The sequence below is a fragment of the Equus asinus genome, chromosome 2 (genome assembly GCF_041296235.1).
Source record: "Equus asinus isolate D_3611 breed Donkey chromosome 2, EquAss-T2T_v2, whole genome shotgun sequence".
In the NCBI taxonomy this organism is placed as follows: domain Eukaryota; kingdom Metazoa; phylum Chordata; class Mammalia; order Perissodactyla; family Equidae; genus Equus; species Equus asinus.
Window position 1 is genome coordinate 150,994,127 of NC_091791.1, and position 23,651 is coordinate 151,017,777.

A 23,651-nucleotide genomic window follows, 5' to 3' on the forward strand; every position below is an offset into this window, starting at 1 on the left:
TTTGCTATTTCAAACAATGTGTCAGTCTTTCTGTACAAGAAATTCTTAGACTGACAGGACAAAGGGTTTATGAATTGTTAAAGTACACAGTGCAGAACTGCCTTCCTAAGAAACGGCACCAATTTATACTCCTACCAACAATCTAAGAAGAGGACTACTATTTCCACATGGGTACGAATTCTAAAGAGGAGAAGGGAGTCAATATGAGTAAAGAAAGCAGTACAAGGGAAGGAGGGAATATGGGATTGCTCTGGAAAGAAAAGGTAGTTTGGGATGTCTGGAGTATGTGGCATATAGCGTAGTGAGCTATAAGATCACGTGGCCAGCCTATAAGAACCCTTGAGCGCCAAGCTAATGGGCTGGACGTATGTTTAGTGAGTAGCAAGGAGCCACTTAAGGCTTCCAAGCAAGGAAATGACACAAGTGGAGCTTTATCTTGGGGCACCGATGGGCAGGAGAGGGATAGATAGACTGGAGGTGGACTAGTATTACAATTGTTGTGCTAAGGGTGAAAATACAAAGAGGAGGTGGAAGTTGGATAGTAGAACCCCCTAGACCTAAGAGAGGCTGGAGGCAAGTGAGAGGAAAAAGTCAACAGTAATGTCAAAGTATCAAGTGAGAGTGACTTGGCACCATTAATAGGATCAGACATCTGCTTTTATTTATGTACATGCTGTATGTAAGGTTAGTGCAAAACAACCACGTCAAAGTATGCAAGCAGATGGAGAAGCAGGCAAGAGTTAGGAAAGGGACCCCAGCTTCACATACATATAGGGAAGTCATATTTATAAAAGCAACTTATTAAGGAGTGAAGAGAGGGGGAGATCACTGAGGACAAGCAAGACCAAGAAAGGGATGAGAGCACTATTTTGGGATAATCCCTATATTTCTGAAACAGGAGGTAAAACAAAAGGCACATCCAAAGTCCTGCGGCCTTTCTCATCTAGGGTTCCCTATCCGTAACACAGAAACTGCTTTGAGCAACTATTTTCTCAATTCTCCCAAAGATGGTACATAAATAGTACCATTCTGGATGCAAAGCAAGTCAACTCATTACATTCAATGCATGCCTTAGAGCATTAGGACTTAAACCTCTCCTGGAACTCCAGATGAGAAAGACTGCTGGAGGAACAGGGACACAGTAATGTCAACCAGCAAGACAGGGCATTCCATGATTGAGCGGTCAATAATACTGGATACATCAATTCTCTGAATTTCAAACCGATCATCCTTCTGACAAATTCATCCTCAACCACTTACGCCTAACAAAGAACCGATGTGCTGGAGTCAGCGCACAAACTCAGAACGACTTCACCACCAATCGCCTCCCACTGCACCCCATACACCGCTTCCCCTCCAGGCCTCCCGTCCCGCCCACTCCACCGGGCAGGGGGCTCGGCGCGCTTCCCCACTTCTGCACGCGGGCAAGAGCCTCGGGGCCGCAGCTGCCAAAAACTGCTTACTCCCGCGGGGCGGCCCGGGAGACCCAGCCACTTGGTCCCGGCCGCCCGCCCCGCCCCGCAGCACGTACCCAGCGTAGGCTCCGCGGCCCCCAGACAGTCCGGCGGCGCTGTCAGGACCCCGTCCGGGGGGGACGGCCCAGGGACGCTCATGTCCCTTCCGCTGGTAACAGGCAAGGGGCAGCTGTGTAAACTGTCAGATGCAGGAAGGAGGAACCGAACGCATCCAGCGCCCGGCCGGACAGAAGCGACGGTCGCACCGGAAGTGACGAAGCCGGAAGCTGGCAGCCTCGGGGCACGTGACCGCCTCCACCACCACCACCACCACCACCCACCCCCCCCCCCCTTAATCCCCCAACACCATCCCACGCTGGGCGCTCCCGTGACTGGGCGCTGACGTCCTAGTTGGATGGAGGAGGTGGTGTCAGTAGACTCAGCGATGCTGGCTTCCAGTCCCTGCTGCCCTGTTGTAGGGGGCGGGGGACAAGAGGGCGGTGGGCGGAAGGGCCTGCTCCGGGTGGGTCTGGAAGACGGCCAGAGCTTTCTGTTGATGGTGGATGAGCTTTCAATTTGTTCACTGAGGCCATGCCCAGCTTTTCAATTCTGTGTCCGTGTTAAAGCAACACCTTAGAACGAGGACTGCGTGCTTTGCCTGCGAGTTGGACTATTAAAAAAATTCCGTGTTTAGCTCTGTGTGAGCTTCGGCCTTGCTAATGATTGGGAGATTTTCCACCATTCTGGTTTCCTCTTGTTGATTGTTAAGTGGATGATTTGAGGCCCGAGTGGCAGCATCTACTGAATGAATTCAGCCAAATTACTGGAAATTGTACTTGCTCAGATCCTGTGGGATGATGTCATGAATTTTGATGGAAAACAAATTGGCAGAGGCAACCTCACACCAACAAAACAATCAGCTCTGCCCTCCTACCTTAAACTCTTTACCTCGCCTGTAGTTGTGACCTTCTAATGTTGCTCCTCAAAATTGCCTGTCCAATTTTCTACGCTGCAGTCAAAGCTGTCTTCAAAAAAATGAGAATTTATGTCAAGCCTCAGAAATTTGCACCTTACCAGTGCATTCACACTCCTTCCTCTTTTGGCCTCCTTTCTTCTCAAGTTTAGCTCCTCCTTACTACCTGTGGTAGGCAGAATAATGGCTGCCCAAAGATATCCAGTCTTAATCCCCATAATTTATGAATATAAATTTCATGACAAAGAGGAATTAAGGTTTCTAGTCACCTGATCTTAAAATAGATTATCCTGGATTATTGAGTGGGCCCAATGTAGTCACCAGGGCCTTCAAAACTGGAAAAGGGGAGGCAAGAGAGTTGAGTGAGGAGGGAGATGGGACTATGAAGAATGATTAGAGAGATGTAACACTGCTGGCTTTGAAAAGAGAGGAAGGGGGCCACCCACCAGGATTGTGGTGACCTCTAGAAACTGGAAAAACCAAGGAAACAGATTCACCCCTGGAGCCCCTGGAATGGAACTCAGCCCTCCAGCTCCTAAATTTCATCCCAGTGACACCTTTGTTGGACTTTTGACCTACAGAGCTGTAGGAAACTAAATTTGTATGGCTTTAAGTTTATGGTAATTTGTTAACCTTGGCAACAGAAAGTAATACACTACCTTCAAACATCCTTTGTCCCATCTGAGCATACTCCTAAAACTAAGCCCTTTCACGTCTGTCATGCTCTTGCTCATGCTTCAGCCTGGAATATTCTATTCTTTTCAAAGTCCTACTCATCTTTCAAGGCTTGTCCTAAATAATACCTTTACTTTAAAATCATTCACGATGTTACCTCCCCTTTCATTCAGAAGTTACAGTAATAACCTTTTCTCATCTACAAAGCATCCTCCTGCTATTTAGCACTTAATCTATTCTTGTATTAGTCAGTTATTTCCCTTGACTTCCTATATTAGATTGCAAACTCCAAACAGAAACTCTTATTCACAGGGAACCATAATAGGTTCTTAATAAATATTTGGTGAATGAATGAAGTATTAATTCCAGCCTCAAATCCCAAATATCTATAATCTCCAAAGTCTGCATCACACAAGATGGCACTTGGTAAACTGCCTGGTAACCTTAGCTGATTCTTAGTATTATCTCCCAACTAGTTACTGAGGCCCTTCAGAAAAGACCCATGTTCTATGGGTTGTCTGTAACCTCTTTATCTCTTAGCACAGAATTAAGCATAATACGTGGATTTTTAAATGTTGGTTTTTTTAATTTAATGGATGAAATTAAACTAACACTCTGCCTATTTTTATCATCTTTTCCTTCTATTTGTCTTTAAGGGAAAATTCACATTAGAAATTTTGATGAGTGTTCCTTTTCAGCATTGTAACTTCACTTAATGTGACAAAAATGAATCAGACAGACAATAAGGACTTTCTACCAGACCCATCTTGCTTTTCTCTTTCTCCTTTTCCTTCTTTACCCCTACAGATTTCAGCTAAGGGATCAAGTGGTTGTTGAGGACGCTCTGTGTTCCTGTCTCCATTAAGCAGGTACTGGGCCCCTATACTACATGTAACACAGAGTTCAAAATCCAAAGGTTGGAAATTGATGCCAAGGAAGTAAATACAGTTCATTGAGTTACATATGTCTTTCAAAATGCCTGTTATTTCTCCACTGGTAGTGGCCATTCTCTTTTATGAACCAAAGTTATAATCTAGTCCAAATGGCTGAGTACCAAAAATTGGACCAGGCACTTTAGGGTGTAAAAAAAGAGGTAAGATTTTGGTTCCCATCCATCAGGAATTTATGTTCTACCATTTATACATAGCATTAGTGAGCATGACAGTAAAGTGCTAACTTATGTGGAACAGACCTAGAGGATTGTAAAGGATGTAATGATACTGTACTAGTTTCCTATGGCTGCTGTAACAAATTACCACAAACTTGGTAGCTTAAAACAGCACAGCTTTATTATCTCACAGTTCTGGAGGTCAGAAGTCCAAAATCACTCTCAGTGGGCTAATGTCAAGGTGTCAGCAGGGCTAGTTATTTCTGGAAGCTCTGAGGATAATCCACTTCCTTGCCTTTTGCAGCTTCCAGAGGCTGCCCACATTTGCTTGGCTCATGGCCCACATCACATTACCTTTTCTCCCTCTACTACCATTGTCACATCACCTTCTCTCCTAGTCTGATCCTCCATCTACCTCATGTAAGGACATTGAGTCCACCTGCATAACCCAGGATAATCTCCCCATCTCAATGTCCTTAATTTAACCACATCTGCATAGTTCCTTTTGCCATGTAAGGTAACATTCACAGATTCTGGGGAATCAAAAGTGGACATCTTTGGGGAGGCCATTACTCAGCCTACCACAGATGTGCAGTTGTGGAGTGTACAATTTGGAAGTAACTAGAGAAATTTTAAAAACTTAAAGGAAATGAATGTAAGCCATACCTTGAAGGACAGGTCAGGTGTAATATGCAGAGAAAAGCTAATAAAACCTACCAACAGGAAAAAACACCATAGTTAGCAAAAGTATACTTCAGAGTCAAGGACCTTACTACTGACCACAAACACAGGTTCGTTACCCAAGGTGAGGAAGGCCAAATCACTGAAACATCAGGCCTGTGATAAGGAAAGAGGTTTATCACGGAAAGGCAACCAGACGAGGAGATGGGAGTTAAAACTCAAATCTAATTCCCAGAAGGGAAAAAGGTAAGAGTTTTTATCTGGGGTTTTAGGTAGGGGAGAGATGTGCTGGGTTTTTAGGTAGGGGAGGGGAAGCATGTGACTTTGGCTGGTATCTTCAGCCTGTGTTTTGTCTTGAAGATTGAATCTCTTTTTTCCTTGACAGTCTGGACTTTTCTGGTTGGTTTTCATGCTCAGCCTTCATTTCGCCTTATGAGACTGAATATTTTTCTTTCCTCTTGATGTCTGGACCTTGACTTCCTGGGAAAAACAGCCCCCTCATATGCTAAGGAGGGACAGAAAGACCTGGTTAGGTTTAAACAACAGTTAATTATGTTGAGTATGCACAGCTGCAGTCAGCAGAACTTATCTCAAATTTTTTCTCTCTTTTAACTCATTCGTTCTCGGTTTTGACCTTAAGGTGCTAACTGTCTTTTGGAGGAGACAAGAGTAGTGCAGATTAAATGGTTAGTAAAAGAACCTAATGGAGAAAGGTATTGTATAGTCTTTTAGACTAAAAGAACTTTTAAGAAAACAAAAGATAACACAAAATGTAGTCATATAGCTCTGAAGAGGTTAGTCCAAAGAAACGATATCCAGATAGAGTTAAACACTGTATATATTCATGCAAAAGGAAAATAAGTCCATTGGATTTCAAGGACCTTGAAATCCAAAAGAAGGAGAGCAAATATAATGCAATAAATACGTCAAAACTGTTTATCCACCTTTCAGTTTTGCTGTTTTCCTTAAATTTTCCTATATCCTTTTTTTCCTAACCAAAAGGGATTAGGTTGGTAGGAATTTCAAGTAAATAAAAACAAACATTAATACGTGAATATTTTCTATTTGTTTTATTGATCAGGATGACTTATATTTAGAATGTACTAGGATTTGATAAAATCTACTCCCAGTTTGACCTACTTCTCTCACAGGATTTGCTTCCCCTCTCACCTTTATCTCTCTCCATCCTTTTCCAAAAATAGAAGAAAGAATGGTGGGGGGCGGGGGGCAAAAGGCTTTGAGTGAGAAAGATATAGGGACCAGGAGCTACAGAGAAAAGGGATGGAAAAAGGGAACATACACAGGAGAAAGATGTTACCGCCTGTGACCTTATGATTCCAGCGGATTAAAGTGTTGAAAATTTGAAAAAACTCATATAGGGTGATGTGTTTGCAAAATAAAAAGGAAATAAGGGTACAAAATCAGAGAAGTTGAGATACTAAAAAAAAAAACAGTTTACCATTTTGCCTATGGGTAACCAATCTGAGAAAATAATATTTTATCAAGCAATTTTCACCACTTTTCTCTTCATATATTTACATGAGAAATGTTCTTTCACATTAGCAAAGTGCTAAACCACTTCCACCCAATGCAGCTCTGCTACACTCTCCATCGTAACTTCCTTGGATTACGTAAAAACCATATTTTATACAGATTATTTCACCAACACATTCTCCTAACTTTGCCACCAAAAAGTTTGTAAAATATGTGCAGAGGTCAAAAGCCATGGCTTTTGAGGGTTTTTTAAATAGACTTTTTTAGAACAGTTTTAGGTTCACAGCAGAATTGAAAAGAAGGTACAGAGATTTCCTATATACCTTCTGTCCCCACACATGCATAGCCTCCCCCATTATCAACATGTGCACTGGAGTGGAACATTTGTTACAATTGATGAACCTACAGTGACACATCATTATGACCTAGAGGCCACAGATTAGAGTTCATCTTCATATTGTACATTCTATGGGACTGGACAAATGTATAATAACGTGTATCCACCAGTACAGAATCCTACAGCTAGTGTCGCTGCCCTAAAAATCCTCTGTGCTCTACCTATTCATCCCTCTCTCACCCCTAATCCATGGCAACCACTGATCTTTTTACTCCATAGTTTTACTTTTTCCAGAATGTCATATATTTGGAACCATACGATACATAGCCTTTTTAGATTGGCTTCTTTCACCTAGTAATATGCACTTAAGGGTCCTCCATGTCTTTTCATGGCTTGATGGCTTCTTTCTTTTTGGTGCCAAGTCATATTCCACTGTCTGGATATACCAGTTTATTTATCCTGTCACTACTGAAGGACATCTTGGTTGTTTCCAAGTCTTGGCAATTATGAATAAGAGTGCTATACACGTCAATGTACAGATTTTTGGTCAGACATAAGTTTTCAGCTCCTTTGGGTAAATACCAAGGAGCATGATTTCTAGATCGTATGGTAAGAGTATGTTTAGTTTCATAAGAAACCACCAAACTCTCTTCCAAAGTGACTGTACTATTTTGCATCGCTACCAGCAATGAATGAGACTTCCTGTTGCTCCACATCCTCAAAAGCATTTGGTGTAGTCAGTGTTCTGGATTTTGGCCATTCTAATAGGTGTGTAGTCCTATCTCACGTTTGCTTTTTTGTATTTTGTATTTCCTGATGACATATTATGTGGAGCATCTCTTCATAGCTTATGTGTCATCTGTATATCTTCTTTGGTGAGATGTCTGTTCAGATCTTTTGCCCGTTTTTAAATCAAGTTGTTTATTTTCTTATTTTTGACTTTTAAACTTCTTTGTATGTTTTGGATAACAGCCCTTTATTAGAAATGTCTTTTGCAAATATTTTTTTCCAGTCTCTGGCTTGTCTTCTCATTCTCGAGAGAATTTTAAAAATGGAAACTTGAAGGGAACCTAGGACAGTGTGTCTCCATGAAAAGAGGGCAAGTTCTCAAATCTCCCACAAAGGCACTTGATCAGTTTTGACATTTATTACTGAAGGATGCAGCAGTGGAAATAGCAAAGGATTTGATGTCAAAGGATGTTTCAGTCATAGCTAAGACATTTATTAGCTGTATTAGTCAGGATTTTTTGGTTGCAAGTGAAGAAGTCCAAACCTGCCTAAGTAAAACAAGGAATTTATTGACTCACTGCACTTGAAAATCCAGGAGTTGATCTGGCTTCAGGGACAGCTGTATCCATTTCCTCAAATGAAATCAGAAGTCTTTCCTTCTTTCTCTTTGATTATCCACACAGCTCTCCTCTCTGTTGGCTTCACTCCAGCAGCTCTCAGTGTGGTAGGAAAACAGCTCCAGGTCTCATGGTCCCTACAGCTCCCAAGTGAAGCCAGCTCTCTCCTAGAATTCGTTTATTTCAATTTATTTTAAAAAAGTAAACTCAGGGGCCGGCCCCGTGGCCTAGTGGTTAACTTCGCGCGCTCTGCTGCAGGCGGCCCAGTGTTTCATTGGTTCGAATCCTGGGCACGGACATGGCACTGCTCATCAAACCACACTGAGGCAGCATCACACATGCCACAACTAGAAGGACCCACAACGAAGAATATACAACTATGTACCTGGGGGCTTTGGGGAGAAAAAGGAAAAAAGTAAAATCTTTAAAAAAAAAAACAAATTATTTGGATCACATGCCTGTCTGTACACCAGCCTCTACATCCAGGGGGAAATAGAGGGTCCTGATTGCCAGTGTGGGTCACATGTAACAGAAGGAGGCAGAGCCCTATGATTGACAGTCCTTCTAAGAGTCATAGAAAGGCGCAAGGGTAGTTCCTTAAAAGAAAATCAGAGTCCTGTTACCAAAAGGAGGAAGGAAATTGGCCCAACCAAAGCGACAGATGTCAACTATGTCAGTTACAAGATTTTAGTCAAGTCACTTAATCTCTTTGAGCCTCTGTTTTTTTCATCAGTAGAAGATGTAGGGAGATGATAATACCAGACCCATTACTTGACATTTCTTGTGAGAATCAAACACTTGATAAGACATACGAAAAGGACCTGTGAGCTGTAAAGCACTGTCACAAATAATAGCAGCTGCTAACTAAGTACTTACTATGTGCCAGAAGAAATATTATCATTTCTGTTATCCGTGCCTTGGTTATGTCAAATGACAAAACTAAACAATTTAGTAATGAGTTTGATGTCCTTTATTCAAGGGGAAAATAGTCTCTGGAATGGGGGAGTCCAGTGCCTCACAAGCATTGGGGGCAAGAGCGAGTTTTATAGGGCGGTAGAAGAGACATAGCAGGGACAGGGTATGACTGGCTAGGAGGTCGGGGATTTCCTTAGAAGGCTGCGGGTCCTGTTTTCTAGGGTGAGGTACGCTAGCTACAGCGGAGTTGCAGTATAGTGATTGGCGGACGTCAGGGTTCTTTGACAGGTGTTTCCTGTAAGTGCAGGCTGACAGGTTTAGATGTATGATGTGGGCTGGGCCACTGGGGTGGTGTCCATTTTGTGGGTTCCGATATACAAATTAACTTTATCGTTATATGTATTCACCCACCTTAATTTGGTTTCTAAGATAGGCTTTAGGTTTCTTAAGTAACCTTTCAAGCTTAATTTGGTGTCTTAAGTAGACTTCCCTGGTGAGATGAGAGAGACTAAATGATTTAAATGAATACCTGGGAACTTGGCAATTATATGTTTTGTTACAAACTCACTTATTTTGTACAAATCAATGTCATACGATAGGGTAGTTTTTTAGGGGTAAATCTCCATGGCTAAGCTGGCAACTAAAGTTCCAGACTTGCGGAGTTAGAAGATCAAGTCTTGAAGTATAGGGACCACCAGCAACACCAAGGCTTTCTTTACCATCAACACCACTTTCAATGTTTTGCTTTTATTGGGGGGTGAGGTGTCTTGTTTTCTATTTCTTCTTTTTAGCCTTATGATGTCTGACATGACATTATTCATGAGTAAATGAATATTCATAGTATTGAGCGGTAACAATTTGAAATATTGTCAGCATTTTTGGACGATTAGTAAAACTAGTGGCAAAAATTTTATTCATTGGAAAAACTTTGTCTTAAAATTCTCTTTTCATGTGCTTATATTGGTTCAAAAGACAATGGTTCTTCCACTTTGGGTTTTCACAAAATCCACTTGTTAATCTTAGTGTATAGATATCAAAGTGACCACCAACCATTATTGCTTTATTTTCTTCCTGTGTGATGCAGAAAGTGGGATTTTAATGACTATAGCCAGCATATATTGTTCCAGGACTCAGCTTTTCTTTTAAGATAGATTTATTTAAATTAGCTAGGACATATTAATCATGCTTCATTCAAAATTGCTAAAAGTAATACACGCATTAGCTTTCCAAAATAGCCCTATTTCTTATTTAAAGTGTGCTCTTCAAAGTGTTTCTGTTGCTAACTATAACTAATTTCCAGAGATTCTCCAGACCAGCTGGTGAGAAGATATATAATAATTCAATTTTTTGGTAATGTGGTGAGGTCAATAATACAGTCTCCAGTTCCTTTTTTAATTTAAAAATTCCAGTGGATCAAGTTATTTTTAAATTGTTGTCCTAGGGGCCAGCCCAGTGGCACAGCGGTTATGTTCACACGTTCCGATTCTTGGCGGCCCGTGGTTCGCCGGTTCACATCCCGGTTGCAGATATGGCACGGCTTGGCAAAAGCCATGCTGTGGTAGGCGTCCCAGTATAAAATAGAGGAAGATGGGCAGGGATGTTAGCTCAGGGCCAGTCTTCCTCAGCAAAAAGAGGAGGATTGGCAGTAATTAGCTCAGGGCTAATCTTCCTCAAAAAAAAAAATTGTTGTCCTAGTCTTTGACTTTCCTGTAACTTTCTTGTCAAAACCTTTTGAATTATTTTATGAAAGTGCTATCTTTAAAGTTAATTATTCACTTACCTTCATCTTAAAGTATTTTTTCTAAACTGCTCATTTAATTTACTAAATGAAAGAGCACATTTAAAAGCTTTTTTTATTAACAGGTAAAGATTTCAATGTGTCATTTTTCCTTTTAAGTTTTCAGGAAGTCTCTATTATGTCTTCCCAGAGGAAAAAATAGACTCTAATTTACTTAATGAGACAAATATAATCTGTCTATATTTCAACATAAACCTAGTAGAACTAATTCCTTAGTGACTAGGCAGGATTCTGCCAGTCTTTGTTGCCCTCAGATCCATTCCTCACCTTTCCCCTTTCTGCTCTGTATTACAAGGGCCTGTGTTCCCCGGTCCCTGTGTCAGCTGGCTCCCAGTTGGGTTTGGCCAATTCAGGGCACTTGTGGAGACTGCAGGCTGGGCGATTGGGAGACTGAAAGGAGAGAGTAAAGGAGAAATCAGGGTCTTTGTCCCTCCTTCCTCTCTGCCTCAGGAGGCAACTAGAGCAGTGACTGGCTCTCGTGTCTGGTGCTAGCTCCCCACTGGAGAGTCCCACCATGATTCCAGCTTTGCTGGTATGTCAGTCAACAGTCAGGGTCCAGTCAGGAAAGAGAACCCACACAATAATGTGAATAGGGAAAGTTTAAAATAAAGAATTATTCACTATAACAGACATTGGGATAATGCAGGATTTAGTCAGTAAGAAATAAAGAGAAAACTAAAGAATACAAGCTCAGCAAATATAAAGAGCAGTCACAACCCCAAGGCGCAGATACAGCGTCTGAGTACGATCCTCCCCAGCCCCAGCAAGATGAAGGTCGAGATCTTGTTGGAGACAGAATAGCCTTGGCTCACCGGATGGTAGAGACATTTGCTGCAGGGCCACCCCAGCAGAACTTGCTGAGGTACTGAAGAAGCCAGCTACAGGGAGAAGCCTCACCTTGTAACTCACTGCAAAGCCACTCTAGGGGATGCTGGGGAAAGTGCCTACAGGAGATACTGTGTGCTACTGGCTAGGGGATACTGCAGAAGCTGCATGCACTGCCGGAGCTGGACGCTGCAGAGACCGTGCATGCTGCAGGAGCTGGGCATTGCAGAAGCAGCACATACTTAGCCACACTGGTGAAAGAAAAACAGAGAGTCAGGGAGAGGAACAAACAAAACAAAACTTTCTTCCTGCAGTGTCTCACCAGCACCTTCTACTGACAAAGTTGATCATGCCAACTGATGAAGGAGAAATACTTGGAGAAATATTTACAGGGCCTATATTAGCTTGCTATTGATGCGTAATATATTACCACCAACCCAGTAACTTAAACAACACAGATTTATTATCTCATAGCTTCTGTGAGTTAGGAGTCTGGCACATTTTGTCTGGGTCCTCTGCCCAGAACCTCACAAGGCTGAACTCAAGATATCAGCTGGCTGCATGCTCATCTGGAGGCTCAATGAGGAAATGATCCACTTCCAAGCTCGTTCAGGTGGCTGGCGGAATTCAATTCCTTGCAGATGTAGGAGTGACGACCCAGTTTTCTTGTTGGCTGTCAACTGGGGACCACTCTCAACAACTAGAGGCTGCTCTTGACATGTGGCTTCCTCCATAGGCCTTCTTTTTTTTTTTTAAGAAATTATTTTTTTTTAGGAAGATTAGCCCTAAGCTAACATCTGCCGCCAATCCTCTTTTTTTCTGAGGAAGATTGGCCCTGAGCTAACATCTGTGTCCATCTTCCTCTACTCTATATGTGGCACGCCTTACACAGCATGGCTTAACAAGCGGTGTGTAGGTCCGCACCTGGGATCCAGACCAGCGAACCCCGGGCCACCGAAGCAGAATGTGTGAACTTAACCACTGCACCACCAGGCCGGCCCCCCTGCATAGGCCTTCTTAAACTTTGAATCTCTTCTCTCAGGAAGAGTCCAGTCCCTTTTAAGGGATCACCTGATTGGGCCAGGCCCACCAGGAAAAATCACCCTTTTGATTAACTCAGAGTCACTTGCTGTGGAACTTCAATTACATTTACAAAAGTCCTTCACCTTTATCATCTGATACAATCTAATCATGGGAGAAAAATCCATCATATTCACAGTCCCACCCACATTAAGAGGAAGCAATTACATAGAACATGTACACCAGGGAGGTGGGAATCTTGAGGGCCATCCCAAAATTTTGCCTACAGGCAATGAAGAGTGGATTTGGAGTAGAGAGGCAATAAATTGACAACTGGAACACCAGGTAACCCCAACCCCTGGGTTCCAGAAACACCTCCTCCTCTCCATCCGAGGGGAAAGTGGCTGCCTACCCTTGCTAATCTCTGGATTGCCTCGCCGTCCCCTGTTATTTTTCGGTTCTTCTATCACCTATATTTTACAATACCCTGTACCAAATTCTTTGTTTGAAATACTCAGAATAATTTCTCTTTTTCTAGTTATACCCTTATTAAGACAAAGTTTTTCTGGTATCTTTTCACCCAGGCAACTTTGGGTAAAACCATAAAAGTGGCAAAGTTTATACAAGCAACTGAGGTCTGGACTATCTGCGTGTGCAATTTACTTGTGTCCTCTCACCCTGCTCATATGCAGTCCAGATACAGCACTTCTGTATTACAGTGGGTTGCTGTTAGGCCCATCTGACCTTATGACTTGGTGGGTCTTACAGAATCCAGCTCATAGTGGTCGGTTCTGTCCACAAGGATACATGGTTGCATAATCACATGCTCTGTTTCTGTCAAGGCCCAGTAGCACACTAGGAGCTGATTTTCAAAAGGTCTATAGGTTTTATGTATATGATGGGCCTTGTTCCAGAACCTAGTCTATGTGGGGCTTGCCATAAACTGCACCGCTAATCCCTCCAACATCATAGGGTCTTCCAGATCTTAAGTTCCAACCAACAGTGCTGCTTGCACCTTGGGCTCTAGGAAGTCTTCCATGTTACTCAGTAAGCAGGTTAGAATGTGGAATATGCTGCCTCCAGAACCCAAAGAAGTCTACCAGGTGTTGGGCTTCCTTCTTCGTGGTGGGAGGTACAGTCACACTAGTTTGTCCTTTACTTTAGAGGGGATATCCTGGCACACTCAGACCACTGGACCTCTAAATCTTCACTGATGTCGCGGGCCACTGAATCTTCATCAGGTTCATCTCCCACCCACTGGAGAACAGGTATCTTTCCAAGGCCAACCGCATACTTGTGACTTCTTGCTTACCCAGCCTAATGAAGCCATAAATATAATAGACCAATGTGATAGTCTGCATCTCCAGGGGGTCCAGGTCCATTTGTACTATATTGTGTAAGAGGATGGAAAGTTAACATAGCCCTAGGACAAGAACATAAATGTATACTGCTGTGTCCAGCTGTGCGCAAACTGCTTCTTATTCTCCTTTCTTACCAGGGTGGGAAAAAAATGCATTCATCATATCAACAGTCTGTATCTGAGATCATATTAATCTTCTCTAGCAGGGATACATCTGACGTAACAGACTTCACCCCATGGGCCCTGGATCTGAAAACTGACTCAGATACAGAAACTGGGCAAGGAATCATGACTTTCTATTTGGCTGGCTGCTCTCAGCCTCCTAATCATCCTTGATTTTTTCTTCTACAGATTGAGCAATACTCAAAACTCTTTATTGGTCATCCATTCACCTTGCCCCTAGACACACAATCTCTTAGCCATCTCCATAGCTCTCTCTGTGTCAGACTCCCTGAGGACCACTCCACCCTTTCTGCTTATTATGATAACTGCGTCTGCTTTGCTTCTGTTGCTTAGGTGCTACCACCTGGCCTCTGTATCTTTAGGACCCTATCATCCCCATAGCTATCAGGGAGCTCAGTCTTCTAACAAACAGCATAGCTTACTTCTGTAGCCCTGGCCTACAGAAGATAGTCACCACTGAGTTTCTCAATGATTCTGGTGCCCCTTGTATCAGCACATTCCTCATCACTTTAGTAAGTGGAGTATCGTCTCGATTCTTCTGGTTTTTTGGACTTCAGGTGGGTTTTTCGGACTTACATATCTACTCTAGAATGCACGTATCTCTGTGCCTTTTAATCCTTTACTGTTTTCCAAAGCAGTCTGAATTTTCTACTTCACTTTTTCAAAGCTTCCTCAAAACCATCCATGCAGCAAGTTAACACTATTTCCCAGGGTGTTAAACCCTAGGTTAGAGAAGAATGTGTCTATATCCGTAAATTCTTCTTTATCCAATGTTACATCTCACCCCCATTAATCCAGCATCCTTAGGGTCCAGTCCCATATATACCCTCTGAGCTCCTGCCAGTACAGGAGCTATGGCTAAATCCTGGGGCTCCACTAGCATATGGTCCATTTCCTCCCCTAGCAGCTAAACAAAGTGCTAGGTTATATTGTTTTGACCCTAGTAATTAGTCTGGTACCAGCAGGGGAGATGGGGGTTGATTATGGGGAGTGGGTACACATTGTCTTACAAGGTAAGGACCTCTATCATCTTCAAGAGGAGGAGGATCACTGGCATTTAACGGGAAGGAAAGGGCTACTTCTTCAAGCCCAGAGGATCCAGGGGAATCCAAGGATGAAGATTTTCAAGTTCATCAACCCAGATGAGATACCCCCATCTCCAGTTTCAGGGTCCCACTCCTTCCTGTTCAAGACCCTAACCTTGATGTAACAGACTTGGTGTGGCTGAGAATTCACTCTTCTATGGAGTTTTGCTACTATTGTAAACTCCTGAGCCTGATCTTCAACTTTTGCTACCATCGGCTACAGGATTTGAAAGTCTATTTATATGCTGCCAAGAAGGCCCTTGGCTTTCACATTCATCTTGAATTGGAGGTTAATTGCCCTCCATATTGCATTACTTTTTCTCCAATGCTTCAATAGTATACAGCAAGAGCCATTTAATTCCAGAGTCCTTATAATTACTACTTCCCCTAAACATCTCAAAGACCTGAGTTATTACACCTTGCGGTGCACTCTTTCCACTAGAGCCCTATCCCAGTTCACCATCAGTGAAAATTGTAACCATTGCACAGCTGCAGCATGCCAGGCACTATCAATACTCCACCTACTATGGGTGATGGGATCCATTGCTAGCCAGCCAGTGAGCTGTCAGTGCTAGGACAGCATGGGCACCAACTTTCCTAGAAGGGATTCCTCAGGAAACAGATTCTGAGGCAGAGATTTGCATGTAAGAGGCTTATGGGAAGGTTCTTTCAGGAACGATAACTGTAAGGAAGTGAAGGAGGTAGGATTGGGAAGAAGGAGATGAGTTGAACTGCTTAGAAGTTGCATCAGCGGTGTTAGTTGATCTGTGGGGAGCTCTGGAGGTACAAATGACCCTTCAAGTTGTCTTAAATAGAGGCAAGGGGCCAAGTCTTTGTACACCTTCAGCAATTAATCATTGGATACAGGCATCCCCTGGGAAGAGGTGTAAACTTAGGCAAGTCAATGCCCTTCAGCAAGGAGCTCAGCTGTGTGAGCCATCAGCGGCAGCACATCCAGCTTGTGGGAGAATTAGCACCTCTGTCCTGAAGGAGGAATCTGGGCAGCAAACCACAACATCTACTATAATTAGTTTCTGCTAACACCAGACAGATTTACAAGCCAAGAGAAAAAGAGATATATTGAAGCCATCCAAAAGAGATGAGACAACTATCACATTCTTGAAGGGGTTTGCTTCTAAGACAGGAATCCTGGGGAAATGATGGGTTAATGATGAAAGAATACTTTTGACATTTATAAAGAAGAAAACTGAGACCGTTTATAACTTCCTTGACATCCATGATCACGCCTTTCTCTGAGACTCTTCCTACCTAACTGATCACTCCCAGTTCCCTTCACTGACTCCTTTTCTGCTGTCTTCTGCCTCCCCGCACCCCTAAAGATGTGGCCTGTGTTTCCTCTTCAGCCCTCTTTTCACTCTGTACTTTATTCCTTGTCTATTTCATTTTATCCCTTAGATGTGAATGATATCCAGATCTACACTGCCAGTTCTCACCTCACTTCTGAGCTCCAGAATCTAATTTCCTGCTACCTGCTGGCCATCCCTTCCATCCCACCTCAAATCCAGTACATTCAAAACCAAATTCCTTAATATAACATTCAAAGGCCATCACAATCTGGCCCCTATCTAATTGAGATATTCCTCCTCTACATTCACTGACATTCTGCCTTTTCTGCTGGTTATTTTCTAGATACGTGTGCTTTTTTGTGTCTTTGTACCTTTACACATACTGTTCCTTCTGCCTGGGATGCCCTATTTATCCTTTTCCATTTATCAGAATTCAATGCATTGTCCAAATCCCAAGTTTCATATTACCTTATTTAAGAAGTCTTTCTTAATACCACCATCAGAATTAATCTCTTCACTTTGTTTATACCTCCAATAAAGCAGTTACCATAGTCGACCCTGTATTCTAGTTACTAAATTTGTATCTGTCTCTCTCACTAGGTTGTGAACTCTCTCAGGACTTGAAGGTCAAGTTGTTTCACTCATCTTTAGACATTCATTACCTAGCTCAGTCTGCTACCCATGGTAGGATTTATATTAGTTAGGGTACATCTTTAGCAGCTGTAACAAAGACTAAGGTAATAGTGGCTCAAACAAGATAGAAGTCTATCTCTCTCACAAAGGGACACAGGCTCCTTGTAGCTTGTAGCTCAGTCATCACTTGAATGTTGGCCTCATCTATATGTCCCAGAGAGCCCCACCATGTCCACATGTCAGGCAGCAGAATGGAGAAGAAGGGTTGGAGAGAAGGGACACACCCTCTCCATGCCATGATCTGGAATCGTGTAGACACTTCCACTCACATCCCATTGGACAGAATTCAGCCATGTGGCACACTTAGATGTGGGAGAGGCTGGGAGATGTAGCCTTTCACCGAACAGCCACATACACAGGTGAAACATTGGGAAGATGGGGAGAATGGATGTTGGAAAGCAACTAGCAGTTTTGCCACAGAATCAATGGATGCCTGCTTTTAAAAATAACAAACACATTCACTTCACTCACAGAAGCATGTAGCAGATTGGGAAAGAGGAAAGGCAGAAAAGAAAAGAGGAGGGACGACTGCAACAAGATACTTGCTGAGTGGGAAAGAGAAGAGAGAATGAGAGGGCATCCGTGTGCCCTCCTCCTCAGTTGGCCTTACCACTAGATGCCCCTGGCTGGCTGGGGTCCAGTTCTCTCTCAATAAGATGGCCTTTCCTCTCTCAGTAAGGACTTCTTCAAAGTCACTTGGGCCTCACAATGGGATTCGCATTTCTGATTTGTGTCAGAAATAAGAAACAACTCAGGATGGTCACAGCCAATGATGATTCCAAGTAATTAGGTACCTCACCTATTAAGAGCTCTTTCTCCTTCAAATACTGTTTACCCCAAACTTTCTAGAATAGCTGTGTTTTCCCTTCTATTTAAGGGAGGAAGAGGACAGGGAATGGGAAGATAGACCCACAGGAAAGACTTGAGGAGAAATTTCCAGTCCTCTGCTTATACCGTATTCTCTGTATTAACCAAATTTTAAGGGCTTGATTTATTAGTGGGACTAGGGTTTGTCCAATGTCCTTTCCATAATTTATTTATTCTCTCTCTCTCTCTTTCTCTTTCTCCCTCCCTCCACCTCTATTGTGCTATAAATAACTCAGTAGCCCTAATTGTTATAAAAGTCATACATATTTCTTAAAAGGAGGCATATCCCAAAACTCAAAACAACTCAAATATCCACCAAGAAGAGAACAGATAAACAAACTGGAGTTCACACAATGGAATAGTATGCAACATAACAAGGATCAAATTACTGGTGCACACAATGTGGGAAAATCTCAAATTCATCATGCTAAACAAAGAAGACAGACACAAAAGAGTACATTTTGTATGATTCCATTTACACTGGAAAAACTAATAATAAATAAATATATAAAACTAATAATATATGTATAATAAATATATAAATATATAATAAATATATAAATAAATATATAAAACTAACAAATATAAAAACTAATAATAAATAAATAAATAATAGAACTGGCAAAACTAATCTATAGTAATGGAAAGCAGAAATGTGGTTCCCTGGGCCTGAAGGGAAGGGGGTTGACTAATTAGAGGCATAAGGAAATTTTTTGGCTTTTATTTTTATTTTTCATTGTGGTAAAATACACATAACATAAAATTTACCATTTAAATCATTTGTAAGTGTACAGATTTGTGGCATTAAGTACATTCACATTGTTGTGCAACCATCACTACCTTCTATCTTCAGAATGTTTTCATCTTCCCCAACTGAAACTCTGTACCTATTAAACACTAACATCCCCCCTCTCCTTAACCCAATAACTACCATTCTCCTTTCTATCTCCATGAATTTGGCTACTCCAGGTACCTCATGTAAAGGAATCACACAAAATTTGTTCATTTGTGACTGGCTTATTTCACTTAGCACAATGTCTTCAAAGTCCATTCATGTTGTAACATGTGTCAGAATTTCCTTCCTTTTTAGGCTGAATAACATGCCATTGCATGTATATCCCACATTTTGTTTATCCATTCATCCATCAATAGACATGTGTTGCTTCCACCTTTTGGCTATTGTGAATAATGCTACTATGAACATGGGTGTACAAATATTCGTTCAAGTCCCTGCTTTCACTTCTTTTTGGTGTGTATTTAGAAGTGGAATAGCTGGATCATATGGTAATTCTATGTTTAATTTTTTGAGGAATTGTCACAGCATTTTCCACAACAGCTGCACCATTTTACATTCTCACCAGCAATGCACAAGGGCTCCAATTTCTCCACATCCTTGCCAACACTTGTTATTTTCTGGGGTTTTTGTGTTTGTGTGTGTGTGTGTGTGTGTGTGTGTGTGTGTGTGTGTGTGTTCATTGCGGTAACGTTGGTTTATAACATTACATAAATTTCAGGTGTACATAGTAATATATTTCAATTTCTGTGTAGATTACATCATGTTCACCACCCAAAGACTAATTACAATCCATCGCCACACTTATGTGCCTAATCACCCCTTTCACCCTCCTGCCTCCCCCTTCCCCTTGGTAGCCACTAATATAATCTCTGTTTCTATGTGTTTGTTTGTCATTGTTTTTTTTTTTTTAATAATAGACATCCTAACGGATGTGAAGTGTTATCTCATTGTGTTTTTGACTTGCATTTTCCTAATGATTAATGATGTTCAGCATATTTTCATTTGCTTATTGGATATTTGTGTATCTCCTTCGGAGAAATGCTTATTCAAGTCTTTTGTCCATTTTTCAATTGGGTTGTTTGTTTTTTTATTGTTGAGTTGTAGGAGTTCTTTATATATTCTGGATATCAATCCCTTATCAGATGTATGATTTGCAAATATTTTCTGCCTTACCATGGGTTGCTTTTTCACTTTTTTGACAGTGTCATTTGATGCACACAAGTTTTAAATTTTGATGAAGTAGAACTTAGCTATTTTTTCTTCTGTTGCCTGTGCTTTTTGTACCATATCCAAAAAGTCTTCCAAATCCAGTACAATGAAACTTTTCCCCTATGTTTTTATCTATGAGTTTCATAATTTTAGCTCTTACATTTAGGTCTTTGATCCATATTGACTTGTTTTTTGTATATGGTGTAAGGTAAGGGTCCAACTTCATTTTTTTGCATTTTTTTGATCCAGTTTTCCTAACACCACTTATTAACAAGACTGCCCTTTCTCCATTGAATGGTCTTGATTCCCTTGTTGAAAATCATTTGACCATATAAGTGAGGGTTTATTTCTGGGCTCTCTAGTCTATTCCTTTGGTCTGAATGTCTGTCTTCATGCCAGAACCACACTGTTTTGATTACCCTAGGTTTGTAGCAAGTTTCGAAATTGGGAATTGTGAGACCTCCAACTTTGTTCTTCTTTTTCAAGATTGTTTTGCCTATTCAAGGTCTCTTGGGATTCCACATGAATTTTAGGATGGATCTTTCTATTTCTGCAAAAGATGTTGAGATTTTGATAGGGATCATATTGAATCCATAGATCACTTTGGGTAGTGTTAACATCTTAAACAAGGAAATTTTCTGATGATGGAAAAGTTCTATATCTTGATTGTGATGATACTCACGAGTATATACCTTGATTCAAAATTCATAGTGCTGTATACTTAAAATGAATATGTTTTATTGCATGTAAATTACACCTCAATAAATTGATTAAAAACTTTTAAAAGATACCCATAGACTGGGTGCTGGAGAAATCTGTGCCAATGGACACAAGCGAAAAAAAAGAAAAAAAAAAGCCCCAAGAAAAGCCTTTTCTCTCTAGACAAAGCACCCAGAAAGGAGCAGCCTAACAAGACAGAAAACTGAACAGTAACCTTGGGCCACAGGCCTTTAGGCCTCTTCCTACAGAACCAACATAATTTACATCCTCCCTTGATTTTTTGGATATTGTATTCTCTGACCTTCTTCTGTCTTTTCAACTACCTCTTCTAAGCCTGTCCTAAGCCTTATCGTCTTCTCCTAATTGTCAGTAGGCTTCAGCCTCACTCAAATGAAAGTAATGACATAGTGCCCCAAATGTGACTATCCAACCATCTACATCCTACATCCAAACCCACGAGCAGGCTCTGAATTATTCCTGCATCTTCAGGCCTCACATTTGCTCATGCAGCTCGCTCAACCTGAAATACACTTCTCCATCCATCAAAATCCTTCTTAACTTTCAAGTCCCAGCTGAAGGGCTCCGTTAAGCTTTCCCAAATCTCCCAGTCAGAATAACTGCTCCTTCCTCTGTTCTGTGCTTGTTTCATTCTATCCCCTGTACTAGATGCCAAAGTCCTTTGGCCTAGGAATTGAGTTTGTTTATTTTACATGTATCACCTGCCAGTGCCCTAGATAAATTTGACAGATGAATGAATGAATAATTTGGTCTTCAAATTATAGGATACTCCTAGAATTTTATAGGACTCTTATAACTTCATAAAGCTCTTATAGCTTTATAGAAAACAGATTAAACATGAGAGAAAGGTGTGGTCCATAAATATATGTATGGGGCCATGGGGGTGTGTGAAGCCCAAATGTAGATATATTAGGTGTAGATCTCAAGGTATGTTCTTGGAAGGAAACCTAGAGATGCTCATGGAGAGATGTTGAGCAGTTATGTTGGTGGGGGTGGTGGAGGAACATACGCAAATAAAAGAAAAGATTAGGAATGGTTTATACATGAGGAGATTGAGGGGGAGATGTGGGACAATGAGAAAGAATGACTATACCTGTGGGCAGTCCTGGCCTTTTGAATAAGCAGGGGTTTTCATTCCCATCCCTACTCCACCTTAACTAACACATACTTTAGCTATTTTTATCTCATTATTGTTTCATTCCTTTGCTTCTTGAAGATTTCTTCATAAAATGAAAATACCCCTGGGAAGCATTCAGCTCCCATCAATTAACAATTTAGTTACCAATTAAGCCAGTATGTAAAAGCCAAATCTTAAAGAAAATAGGGTGTGGTGGTCAGTTTTATATATCAGCTTGGCTAGACTATAGGTCCCAGTTATTCAATCTGTCCTGAAGGAAGGAAGGGCATCAAAGAAGTGGGGTGTACAGAGTGGTTATATACCCTCAAAGAGGATGTTTCACATATGATTGAAAAGTCCCTTTTATGATAGTCACGAGACTGCTCTGTCAGCACAGCAATTGATGGACACAGCAGGGTGGCAGGTCTGTATTCTCAAGCTGCGTGGTCACAGGTGAGCGCAGCAATCAGTTCCCAGCCTAGGGAAAGATGCCTATCCTAAAGGAAATGCCAATGTAGGGGGAAATTGTACCTTTATCTTAAGGGCGTTTGTTCTTGCCATGGGAAATGCTTAAAGCTGATACACAATGCATGCTCGATAGCCTTGTCAGGCCCTTTTGGAAAAACAAAGTCATGCCAAATTAGGTTTACACCAAATGGCTTCCTCATGTACTCCAATATATCCTGTTGCTTGCCATTTCTATTTGTCAAATCAAACACTAATTTAGGTGTTACAGTGAAGGTATTTTGTAGATGTGAATTAAATCCATAATCATTGACCCGAAGTAAGAGAGATTATCCTAGATAATCTGGGTGGGCCTCATTCAATCAGTTAAAAGGTTTTAAGAGCAGAACTAAAGACCCTCTGAAGAAAAAGAAATTTCTGTGTGGATAACAGCTTTGGCTCGTGCCCAAGAGTCCCAGTCTGCCCTTCCTGATGGCCTACTCTATCAGTGTGCCTTGCCAGCCACCACAATAGTGTAAGCCAATTCCCTGCAATAAATCTCTTATTATATATCTCTTCTTGGATCTGTTTCTCTGGTTGAACCCTGACTGAGGGTTGGCCTGGGAGAGGCTTGTGCAATGAGGAGTAAAGGAAGAGGAGCAGGCAGCAAACGGGGTGCTGACAGAGGAGATGATTTGACAGTTCTGCCCAAGGCAGGCTCTATTTGGGAAAATAAAAAGAAAGGCCAGAAAAGACAGGAGCCAGAGCACACTGAGAGTTCAGAGTAAAGAAAGGTTGAAAAGATGGGGAGATTGCACCGCATTCTCACTCTTCTTCAGCAGCTTTAGTTACTGGCTGCAGTGGGAAGGAGAGGGCGTATGGACTTTCTAATGGAACCTGGTATTTGCAGATTTTGTGAAAGTTATTCCTTAGAACAGCACAAGCTCACTTTGGCTTCTTTGTGAATTTCTCTTTTTTTGTGTAACCAGAGAGCCAAATGCATACCTTTGTGGTTAATGCTTCCAGACTCATCTACAAAGTTAAAGGCATCTGGGAAAAAAAGAACAGAGAGGGAATTGGGTTCTTTCTATATCTAAAGTATTTTCCCCAAATACCATGAATAACTCTGGCAAATTTTCCAGAAACTAGTAGGTATTCTAAACTAAGTATGTATTTGAATAACTCAACATCAAGAATATAATTTAAAGTAGGAAAAATAGGATGTG

The 23,651-nt window shown here is 41.5% G+C and overlaps 1 protein-coding gene across 2 annotated transcripts in view; it reads right to left on the minus strand.

Annotated features, from left to right (window-relative positions):
- Positions 1-23,651, minus strand: part of BLOC1S6 (biogenesis of lysosomal organelles complex 1 subunit 6) — a 106,419-nt gene that overhangs the window by 13,941 nt on the left and 68,827 nt on the right. Inside the window, exon 1 of one of the 2 annotated variants that reach the window (XM_014847027.3) lies at positions 1,532-1,731. The exons of the other annotated variant lie outside the window; for it this stretch is intronic. Coding sequence (XP_014702513.1) covers positions 1,532-1,613 — 82 coding nt within the window. The 5' untranslated portion in view covers positions 1,614-1,731. Of the gene's footprint in view, positions 1-1,531; positions 1,732-23,651 lie in introns of those variants that run through there. 2 annotated transcript variants of the gene reach the window in all.